Source organism: Bos taurus, chromosome 10 (genome assembly GCF_002263795.3).
Source record: "Bos taurus isolate L1 Dominette 01449 registration number 42190680 breed Hereford chromosome 10, ARS-UCD2.0, whole genome shotgun sequence".
NCBI lineage: Eukaryota > Metazoa > Chordata > Mammalia > Artiodactyla > Bovidae > Bos > Bos taurus.
Genome location: NC_037337.1, coordinates 14642320 through 14653480, shown reverse-complemented (window position 1 = coordinate 14653480; position 11161 = coordinate 14642320). Strand labels below are relative to the sequence as shown.

The 11161-nt window shown below is 55.1% G+C and overlaps 1 protein-coding gene and 1 long non-coding RNA gene across 10 annotated transcripts in view; one reads left to right on the top strand and one right to left on the bottom strand.

Annotated features, from left to right (window-relative positions):
* Positions 1-293: 293 nt before the first annotated feature.
* Positions 294-11161, bottom strand: part of MAP2K5 (mitogen-activated protein kinase kinase 5) — a 271359-nt gene continuing 260491 nt past the window's right edge. The window contains exon 22 of one of the 2 annotated variants that reach the window (NM_001206770.1): positions 294-751. In NM_001206770.1, the coding sequence (NP_001193699.1) occupies positions 647-751 (105 nt within the window). In that variant the 3' untranslated portion in view covers positions 294-646. The remainder of the gene's footprint in view (positions 752-11161) is intronic. The other variant, XM_024997213.2, reaches the window with a different exon arrangement.
* LOC112448375 (uncharacterized) overlaps positions 5876-11161 on the top strand; it is a 32895-nt gene continuing 27609 nt past the window's right edge. For 3 of the 8 annotated variants that reach the window (XR_003036757.2, XR_009496129.1, XR_009496127.1), the window contains exon 1: positions 5877-7029. This is a non-coding gene — a long non-coding RNA (uncharacterized lncRNA). Of the gene's footprint in view, positions 7030-11161 lie in introns of all 8 variants that reach the window. The other 5 variants (XR_009496128.1, XR_009496126.1, XR_009496124.1 and 2 more) reach the window with 3 other exon arrangements.

Here is an 11161-nt window from a genome sequence, read left to right as displayed (position 1 = left end):
GGGATTGCTTGGCTCTCGAGGGTGAGGACAAACTCCAGCCCAACAATGGCGCAGGGTGGGTGCTGGCTGGGCCACTCCGTGCCAGGTGGCTTGGTTCAGGGACCTCCACACCTCAGTTTTTAACCTGTGCAATGGGTTGGTCTGCGAGCCTCCTCAGAGAACTGGAGGAAGCACGTTGGGGGAGGGGCTGGCACTACCCCCCACCCCCGCCCCGCCCCTGCCATCCCTGCCCCACTCCCAGCCCTGCGTGGGCAACAGACACTCTGTGCAGCACGGCCCTCACAGGGGGAGGCGGTTACAAAGCAGTAATACTTTTATTCCCATCAGGGATGCTTACTGGGCCCGACCTTTTACAAAGAAGATGGTTAGGAAGAAGAAAGGGGGGCCAGGGTGTAGGGGCCTCCGTTTATGATGCCCCAAGCCCTCCACCCAAACCCTGCCAGTCAGGCTTCCAGACCCGAGGCAGGCGAGGGCTGGCTCTGCAGGGCGGGCCACCCTTGAGGGCTCCCTAGGCAAGGCCATCTGCCAGCAGTGTCGAAGGTGAGTCCGGCAAAGCTCTTTCGGTGCGGACAGCAAACGGAGAAGGTGCAACAGGTGGGTCTTCCCCTTGGTGACCAGTCCTGAGCTCTCAGCGTCCACCCCAGCCTCAGGGGGGGCCCTGCTGGCTTCGCCTCTCCTCCAGCGCCCTGCACACCCACATGGACACCACGGTGGCGTTTCCGTCATTGAACTGCACGATGAATGGGTGGCCCTGTGGGGAAGAGGAGGAAGCTGTGACAGCCATTCCCTGGACTTTGCACGTCGCCTGTTCACTGCCTTCCTCAACAGCCCTGTGAGGTGAGGGCAGCTTCAGTCCCATTTTATAGCCTTGATCACTGAGGCCCAAGGCAGAGCAGTCTGGAGCCTGTCTGGGGCACTCGCTGCAGCCCTCACATTCTGCCTTCTCCTTAAACTCCAACCAGCCTGGAAGGTCCCCCAGGGTATAAACCTGTCTTAATTCCACACAGCCTGGCAGTTCCTCGGCCCAGCGTCACTCCCAACAGCTGGCAGGCAAGGCCGGGCACCAGAGCCGCCAGCGTTCCAGTCCAGTTGCTGCCCAGAAACCAGAGAATCATCTCGCCAGGGGCTACATCAAGCCCAGTTTTCTTTTGTTTCAAGCTCTCCTATGAACAAGCCACAGTCTATGCATGGAGGGAAGGCAAAGTGTCGGGGGTGTGGGGGCAGGAGGGATGCGCTGGCTCCTGCTGAGCAGCTGGGGGCTGGGGAGCAGACTCTGGAGTACAGCTGCCTCAGGCTCTAACTGCTTACCCACAGTCAGTCCCTCCCCTGCTGTCCAGGAGACAAGATCCCTCCTGATGATCTTAGGGCCTCCTTGGGAGCTCCCAGGAATGGTCAGAAAAAAGCAGGGGCAGCCACGGGTGGAAGGAAAACTGCAAAGCCTTCTACTCTTCCCCAAGTGCTTGTCTGTTAAGCAGTGCTCGCGTGGCAGTGTCCTCCCCTACCAAACTCTGTAGCTCGAGACTCAGGGAGCCACGGTGGGCGAGCAGAGAGAATGGGGGCTCCCACACCCCCCAGCTCCTTTTCTCCCTCTGGCTTCAGCTCTCCAGCTCCAGCTGCCCTGCTCCGCCTGTTCTGAGCCCTCTCCCCCTCAACCCCCACTGCCCTCCACCAGGCTGGGCTTTCCAGGCAGCTTTCCCTATGAGCTCATCAGGAGACACTGGGTTGGGGCTTGGATGCCCAGACCCCATGTCTGTAGGAGCAGTCAAAGCCCAGGCTGGGGGAGGGAAGGGGGTTGCTTGGTCAGCCCTGAGATGTCCCTGGGACAGAAGAACCTCCAGGCTTCCACCCCGGCTGACACCATGCCCCTTGCCCGGTTTTCCCAGTTTGGGCAAGAAAACCCGCCCCTGGAGCACCCTGTGTGGGGCCAGCTCAGAGGCACCGGGAACAGTGTCCAAGGTGCAGGGAGGAAGGGAGCTCGGCTTAGAGGGTGCCAAGGCACCCAGGGCAGAGGCTCACGAAGATCACAGTGGAGCTGGGCCTGCAGCCCCGCCTGGCACCTTCTGTGATCTGCCTGTGGCTCCCAACACACCTGCAGGGCCCCCCCCAAGGGAGCAGGTGCCCCTGCAGACTGTAGCTGGGGAAGGAGGTGGGAAGTCAGGTTGGGTGGGCATCCCCCCAGGCCACACAAGCCTGAGGGGGGGCTGAGGCAGGAGAGCCCAGGTGGGACTCTCTTGTGGCTCTCATATGTTCCCCCCCATATGTATAATCCCACCTCATGTATGCCTGCCTAAATCAGCGCCCAGATAGAAGGAATTCTTCCTGAAGTCAGCGAGCATGTTTCCTTTTCAGGAGGCTCAGAGGAGGCGACCTTGTGCCCTTCTGAAGAACAAAGGGAGATGCTATGCTCAGGAGCCAATGGGCCCCTCCCCTGCAGCCCGGGGTGCACAGTGTCACTTTCCCAGAATGCCGGGTGACTTTGGGGGCCATATGCTGCATCTCTGCTATCATCTGTTCAGGAGCAAGCAGAGCGGAACCGCAGGAGGGGAGAGGGGAGCGTTCTTCCAGTTACAGCAAGGCTGAGGGCTGCGCTGCAGGAAGCATTTCGCCCAGGTGTCCCGGGAGGCGGACGAGGAGAGGGTGGGCATCCACCACTTTGGTGCAGATTCAGCCCCCTTCCTCTCCGACCCCTACCCCCTGGGTGGGACGGGACCCCCATCTCCTGTGTACCCCTGGGGCTTTACACCACCCTGTACGGCAGTGACTGAGACAAGTGGTTTTGTCCCCATCTACTGTTGATGGGTTTGGGGGGATAAGAAGAGGAATCATAGAGGGAGAAAGAAAGGAGAGACACAGAGACGGAGGGGAGACCCCAGCCTCTCCACGCAGCCTGGGCTGTGACAGGTGAACTTGGGAACTGGAGACTGCCTGGTCCACCACGTGACTGGACGTGCCGAGACAGCCAGGACGTGGGGAGTGAGAGCGTGGAGAGTTGTCCAGAGGAAACCAGAGCAGAGGCGGCACTGGGAACGCGAGAGATCACGGCAGTCTGGGGGCATTTCTGCCTGCAGGGTCCAAGGGTACCTCAAGGTCTGGGGGGGAGGCGCTAAATCACACAGGTGGGCATGATAATCTCCACTTTGCAGATGAGGAAACAGGCCACAGGCTCATGGTTGACCTGTTCTGGCTCCCAGAGCTGTGACTGGATCACAAGTCTCTGAAACCCAAACCTACTGTCTGGGGCTTTTCCTGGGCTGCCTTGGGGTAGGCAGACATTGAGAGTCAATTCCTCCTTGCCTGATCTCTGCCACAGGATTCAGGCCTGTCTGACCAGAGGGGACTGAGACTGCAGGTCCTGACCCCTGGGAGAGTGGGGTCAGGATGGTAGGTCACTCTTACTTGACTCTGCCCTCCCATCAGCCCTGGGTGGGAAGCAGGGTAAGTACACCATAACCCCATTTTACAGAAGAGGAAACTGAGCCCTGGAGGGAACGTGACTCGTTAAGTGCTAGGGCTTCTGGTTGCTCCTCTGGTACATTCTCAGGGCTGGACCCCAGGCCCTGTGACCCCGCCAGCGTGTGGGCTCCTTTCCTCCCTACCATGTAGCAGACGCTCCTCCAGCCCCAGACGTGCATGAAGCAGGTATTCCTCACGAGTTTAATGAGCAAACAAAAGCTGATGGACGATGCTGGGAAAAAGCATGAAGATCACTCGGCCACCCTTAGGGGCCTCAGTTCCTAGGTAGCTCCTGACAGGCCCGAGCAGGTGCCTGCAACCACCAGAAGCCTGAAGGCGGATGGAAACTGCACACTGGTTAATAGCGAGTCCAGCACCCAGGACTGAGCGCTGTGTGCCAGGCCTTGCCAAGAGCTTAGTCCCGATCCTCCCACCAGATCCCCAAGCTCACTGCGGAGGTGCACATGGCCACCTGGCAGATGAGGAAACAGACACTCAGGGACCTGTGTGAAGTCACGGAAGCCAGGGCTGGGCTGGAAGCACCACCTGGGTCTCTGGATGCCAGATGCCATGCTCAGGACCGCGTGCTCTCCTACATCTATGGCATGAGGGCTGCCCTCACAGGCCCCTCCTGGGGTTTCTGTGTGGCCCCCTGCACGACAGCCTCTGCAGTACCTGGTAAATGCACGCCCCGCCCCGTCTCCCAGGCAGAGGAATCCAGACACGGACAAGTTGTCCAGCTCCCTCGGGCTGCCAGGACAACAGGAGCAGGGCGTGGCCCACCCGCTGCTGCCAGAACGCCCACACACCGCTCGTCGAGAGCATCTTCCACCCACGGTGACCCCCAGACACCCAGGCCTCTGCTGCCCGCACGGTGTGTGTGTGAGCGGTCACTCTGCAGGCTGGAGCCGCCGACAAGCTCACTGGCCTCTGTACCAGGCAGTGGGAGCCACTCTCATTTCCCGGATTCTCTCAGGGCCGATTGCAACCATTAAACCGGCGAGGGCTGAGGTAAAATGGACCACAAACTCCGCCACAGAAGACGGAGGCATAATGAAGGGGAGAGGATGGGACCGTGAGAGGCAGGATGGACCCCAGGGTGGGGCACAGCGGAGGGGGAGCGACGGGTCAATGACAAGCAAAGCCAGCGGGTCGCTGGGTGCGGACCTCCCACCACCGGGCAGATGGTGCTCCGGCAGCAACTCGTGACGAGGAACCAGAGCTCGAGGCGGTCCAGCACACCCTCCTCCACCTGGGCACTAGCGTCCAGGGCTTCGCTCGAGTTTGGCCCTCGATTTTGGTAATAACGGCCTCAATTTTTGCCCACTCGTGTCATCGTGATGAGACGCTTTCCTGATGACTAACAGCATGACCCTCCCCCTATGGACAGCCCTCCATGCTTCTGCCAGAGGGGACGGAGAGGAGGGGTCCGGGTGCCCACCGCATGGGCACGAGGTGGACGTTTCGAACCTGCTGAGGTGAAGGGCGGCCTGAGGCTGACATGTCTGGACTCCCAGGACACTGCTCATTCACTGACACTTTGCTCTGTGACATCAGTTGGGCTTCAAGTTTCTTCCCAAATAGGAATTTACTCCACTGGGGTCTCCACACTTTGTTCCCTTGAATAACTTCCTAGAGAACTCTGTGCATGTGAATCATGCAATGCCTTGCTGGTGTGGCTGCCGCTCTGCCGCAGTGCTGGCAGGTAGCAGGTCCTCCATTAGCCGTGGGCCTGTGGCAGGTAAAGAATCCAATGTGGGAGGCCTGGGTTCGATCCCTGGGTCAGGAAGATCCCCCGGAGAAGAGAATGGCAACCTACTCCTGGATTCTTGCCTGGAGAATCCCATGGACAGAGGAGCCTGGTGGGCTACAGTCCATGGGGCCACAAGAGTCAGACACGACTGAAGTGACTAACACCCCGTTGCAGGAAACAGTGACCTGCCTGTCCTCTCTGCCTGCATCTGGTCACCGAGCCCCTGCTGTGGGCCAGGCCTGGGTTGCCTAAAATGGCCCTGAAGCCACCCAGCACCCTGTTTACAGACAAAGGAGACCAAGATGCCAACAGACACGACCTGAGCTAAGGTCACAGAGCTAGAAAGTGGCAAAGCTAAGGGCTGAACCCAGGACGGTGTTCTGCCACGAAGACACACCACTCTGCTCACTGAGGTTGGGCACAGCAAGTTTTAAATCCCTACTTTTTAAAAGAATATATGGAACAATATTATTATTTATTATTATATATTTTATTAACCCCTTGAATAAGTTACCGAAGGAGGTACTGTGTTCCCTCCACCCCCTATAACAACCCAGGCTTTATTTGTAGGAATGGGATAATAAATTCTGTGCCTCTTCATTTTTATGGTATATTATTTTTAACTGGGGCTTCCCTGATAGCTCAGTTGGTAAACAATCTGCCTGCAATGCAGGAGACCCCAGTTCGATTTCTGGGTCAGGAAGATCCACTGGAGAAGGGATAGGCTACCCACTCCAGTATTCTTGGGCTTCCCTTGTGGCTCAGCTGGTAAAGAATCCACCTGCAATGCCGGAGACCTGGGTTTGATCCCTGGGTTGGGAAGATCCCCTGGAGAAGGGAAAGGCTACCCACTCCTGTATTCTGGCCTGGAGAATTCCGTGGACTTAACTGGTAGTTTTTAACTGACAAACTAAAAAGAGAGTGGCAAAAAAAGGCAAACAGTGTCCTCCCTGATCCAAGTTGTATCCGCCACTTCTCACCAAGTAATTTCTTTATTACTCCACAAGTCTATTTACTGACTATTACTTTAGGCCTGTTCTATAGACGGGGAAGCTAAGGCACAGAAAGACTAAGGACTCTGTCCAGGGCCAGGGCGCTTGCACGTGGCCCTGTCCCTGGAGCCGTGTCCTCAGCCATCACACTGTCCTTCCTCATCAGCAGCAGGGCTGGATGGTGGCGCCCACTCTGCAGGACAGCCAGCCATCAGAGCAGGCACCAGGGGTCTGCGTGACAACCCCAGCCCACCCGGTTCTCTGCTCCTTTTCTGTGGGTCTAGATTCTAGGGAAGCAGCAAAATGAAGATCCAGGATCTGGAAGAAATTTTCCAGAGCTACAGAGACCACACCCTAGAGAAAAAGTGAAAGTGAAAGTCACTCAGTTGTGTCCGACTCTTTGTGACCTCACAGACTATACAGTCCATGGAATTCTCCAGGCTCCCTCACTGCAGGTGGATTCTTTACCAGCTGAGCCACAAGGGAAGCCCAAGAATACTGGAGTGGGTGGCCTATCCCTTCTCCAGTGGATCTTCCCGACCCAGAAATCAAACTGGGGTCTCCTGCATTGCAGGCGGATTCTTCACCAACTGAGCTATCAGGGAAGTGCCCCTCCTAGAGATAAGGGCAGCAATAATAAACAGGATGCGTGGCAGCAGACTGCACCCCACACCTAAGATCTACTCTGTGAGGCCTTTATTCCTGTCTCCTCTCAAGGGGCGCCATCTCTTCCGGAACAAGTGCACACACTTGTTCATGAGACTAGAAGCCTTGAGAACGTGCGGTGCTGATCACTGAGGAACCACCAGGAGAAGTTATCTGGATTGACGGGTACGTTATACTGCTTCCCAGGAGCCTGGCGCTAGGTTGGGAAGTGCAGCAGGTTGGGTGGGCAGGCCTGGGGAGAAGGTTCCACAAGCTGAGGCTGCTCTGGACTCCCCAGACCATAGGGCTTTTCTTTCTCTGGAGGAGCCCCAGGCCAACCAGGCAGTTCCTGGCCCACCAAGGATGCTGCACAGGGCACACCACCAAGGATCCATGAGTTAGTTCAACCACCCCCTCTCCTCCCACCAAAAAGCAAGCCAGCCTGGCTCAAGTACAAAGCCCAGGTAAGTCCAAAATGAAGAGTCCAACATGAGCCACAGGACCAGTCCAGCCATCAGGCAGGCCCTCTAAGAGGTGATCTGAGAGGCCAGAGGGGCCCTCTGGTCAGCGCACTGCCCATCACTTCACCTTTCTGCTCTGGGCTTGCCGGCCGTACTTGAAGGCTCCCTGTGTGTCCCTTTAGGATCCGGCCCTCGTGGCAGGGGTAACACTTCAGTCCCTTCAATTATGGAGAAGTGGTGGGAGGGGATGGGACCTCAGAGACCAGCAGGGCCATAGAGGGTGAGCTGTGTTGGGGTTTCCACAGTTTGATTCAAATCATTAAGATATTTTAAGCTATATTTGTTTTTAAAAAACTAATTAAAAATAACATATACACTCAACTATCTTCAAGTCTTCAATGCTACCTGGAATACTGGCAGTGTGTTACCCAACACCGTGATGGTAACTGATCTTCTATAGCTCCTCGGACAGGTGGTCTTGTTAGATCTTGTTAGATTGGTGCATATTACTGACTGCTAATACATGCGCTGACGCCTAGGAAGGCTGGGCTGGTGCACTGGGCACCTAAAAGGACTCAGGGCTGTGGCGTCCACTTACTGGAGCCAGTGCACTGAGCCTACAGAGCATGTCAGCCCGGTGGCCGGGCACACGATGCCCAACCGGGGTGTGGGTCAAGCCTTCCAGTGGTGTCAGCTCCTACAGGCTTTGAATCCCTCTTCTCTGGCCTGTAGACTTATTGTAAGCAATTCATATGAACAGCAGCTAGCTACTGTCAGCAACTAAACTCTAACCCTTTTCTGCTATTCCTTTTTTAAGCTTCTACATAGGTTTAAAAGATGCCTAAGCTGGGAGGACAGTTGGGGGAGTCTGGATTTCCTTGATATGAGGCTTCTGAGACAGTGTCAGAGATAAGTGGGATGCTGATGCAGATACTAGACTGCAACCATCACCTATGACCCCAGTTCTCAGATTTTTGTGTCCTTCAAAAGAGGTCTCATGCCTTTATAAAGAGGTGCCTTTAATGAATACTAACACATTCATGGAGAAGGCAATGGCACCCCACTCCAGTACTCTTGCCTGGAAAATCCAATGGATGGAGGAGCCTGGTGGGCTGCAGTCCATGGGGTCGCTAAGAGTCGGACACGACTGAGCGACTTCACTTTCACTTTTCACTTTCATGCACTGGAGAAGGAAATGGCAACCCACTCCAGTGTTCTTGCCTGGAGAATCCCAGGGACGGCGGAGCCTGGTGGGCTGCTGTCTATGGGGTCGCACAGAGTCGGACACGACTAATGCGACTTAGCAGCAGCAGCAGCAACACATTCATGCTAACAAAAAAAAAAAAAGCTACTTTTCCCCTATATTAATAATGAGATACTGCATTAGTTTTACACAATAAAAAGCTTTCCACTGCTAAAGATTCAGAACTAGCAATCTAATCCCTACTTACCCTGAAGACAACTTCAGATTAGAAAAGTTTAACAACTTTTGGAAAAATGCACACTGTCCAATGTCTGCTAAACTGCTGACAAGGGCAGGGCAGTGGGCAAGCCTATATAATATTAATTTTTTTTTAAGAATTTTTTTTTGATGTGGACCATTTTTAAAGTCATTATTGAATTTGTTACAGTACTGTTTCTATTTCATGTTTTGTGTTTTGGCCATGAGGCATGTAGGATCTTAGCTCCTTGACCAGGGACTGAACCTGCCCCCTGCACTGCAAGGTGAAGTCTTAACCACTGGACCCCAGGGAATCCCTAGTATTAATTAGCGTACATGAGATAATAAGTCATGCTCCTCCTGAGGGTCTGCTTCCTTCAGGGTGGGTGTGCCTGCACTAATCAACAGGTGGTGTCTGGGACGAAGGTGGCCAGGACTGAGGCTGCAGTAGGGGGTGGAGGGGAGGTTCCTCAGGAGTGACTCAGCAGGAAGAAGCTGAAGCACCACCATAGCAACTCTTGCATCTGCCCCCATGTCAGGTAAGGCAAGGGGTCCTGGCCTGAGAGTCAGTGGGCCTCCTCTTGCCAGCCCAGGAGTCTTGGAGGCTTGGGAAAGGCCACGATGGCCTCACTTATAGAAGAGAAAATACTCCAGGGCACCTCCATTTCCTTGGCTTCATCATCCCACATGGAGGGACTTGTGTTGTCATTATACTTCTCCACCCTATCCCCGGGGAGGAGGAGGAGTCAGGCTGGCAGGAAGTATGCAGCAGGCCCAGCCCAGGGGGTCTCCTGCCCACAGAAGGGCTGGGTTCTGGCCTGCCCTCTTCTGGCGAGCTCCCAGGCAGGCTCCAGACTGCTGTTCACGTCTGATGGAGCTCTGTGGGAAATTCCCAGCAAGGCCCAGCACATCAGCACAGCCTTTGACTCAGATTGCATAGAAGGAGAGCTGATGCTTCCTTTCTGCCATTTCCTGAGTCTTATTTCTCAGCTGGGTTTGAACATGGGGAGGCTGCTGGCTGGCCTTGTCACCCTACTGAATATCTCTGCTCCCTCTGCCTCCGGGCTGGGGTAGGAAACTGCCTGAGTGCAGACAGGCTTCCCAGACACACACTGAGTAGCGTGATGGGAGGCTACTATGCTTCCATGTAGAATACACCTAGGGGAGCGGCATTGAGATGAAGGTGTGAGCCTTGCCTGTCAGCTCGTGTGGAATCTCACCGTCTGCCTAGCCCGGCTTACCTGGGCCAATGCCCCGCTGCAAAGCTCTCAGAGGCAAGGCGTTGGTCCTGAGACTGTGCTTTCTCAGCCTCTGATTCCTAAAGCTGGGGGTGGGGGTTCCCTTCTAGCCTTTAATTTTCTTTGAAATGAAGAAATGATCCTCAGCTGTGACATGCAATTTCAATCACCCTTCCTGAGTTTATTCTTCACAAATACCACGGAAATAGATGTTTCTTTCCAAATATTCAATTATTAGCAGCAAACTGCTTACCTCTAGCCACCCTAGACTGTACGTGAGGCACCTAAGGGGGTCAAGGTGAGATCTGCTTTCACCTGAGCAGATCTAAGTGTTCCTACACAGGGTAATTGGCCAGGAAATGGCCCATCGAGAGGGCAAGGTGTTTTCAGAGGCTCCGCCAGTCATTCTAGGGCCTATGCTGACAGGGCAGCCCCAGGACCAGAGCAGTGTGGTGGAGGAGAGGGCACAGGGAAATTGTAGTGGGCCACTGTGAAGGGAAAGGAGTGGGTGTGTGTGTGTGTGCCAGTACCCGGGAGTAAATGTTGGAGGAAGTGGATCCATGTGGGTGGCAGAAGGTGCCCCCTGCCCATCTAGAGGGGTTGTGGTGGCTGCCCTGTAGAGAACTCAGACAAGATGGGTGAGCAGGAAGAGCAGGGAGCATGCTGGCTATCCCAGTCAGTCTCGGGCTGAGCAGATACCCAGAGAAGTCAGGACCGGAGGATGCCAGAGGGAGAGTGGGGTTCTTGCTCCAATAATGCTGAGGGCTCCTATCTGAGAGGCTGATTCTGCAGCAAGTCCAAGCAGTGAATAGGGCGGCCAATCACAGGCGTCTGGATGTTCAGGGTTTGTCTTCTGGTGTGATGGGCTGTGTGGTGGCGGTTTACAGACACAGTGCTCAAAAGGACGGTTCCCTCCTGTCCTCTTTTGTTCTTACCTTTTGAGATTTGATGTTTAAACTCTGAGACCTTGGCTCTCTCTGTGTATATACGCATATGTGGGCATGTGAGTGGGCAGAGAGGAGGGAAGAGACAGCAAGTTCATCACAATTTCTGGCACAGAGTGGGGAGCTCAGTGAGCTTGTTGAACAAAACAGAATGGACTGATTCTGACAGTGAGAGAATGAAGAGATGGGGAGAGACCAAGCCTAAAAGTCCTCTCTCTACAAACTCCCAGTCAA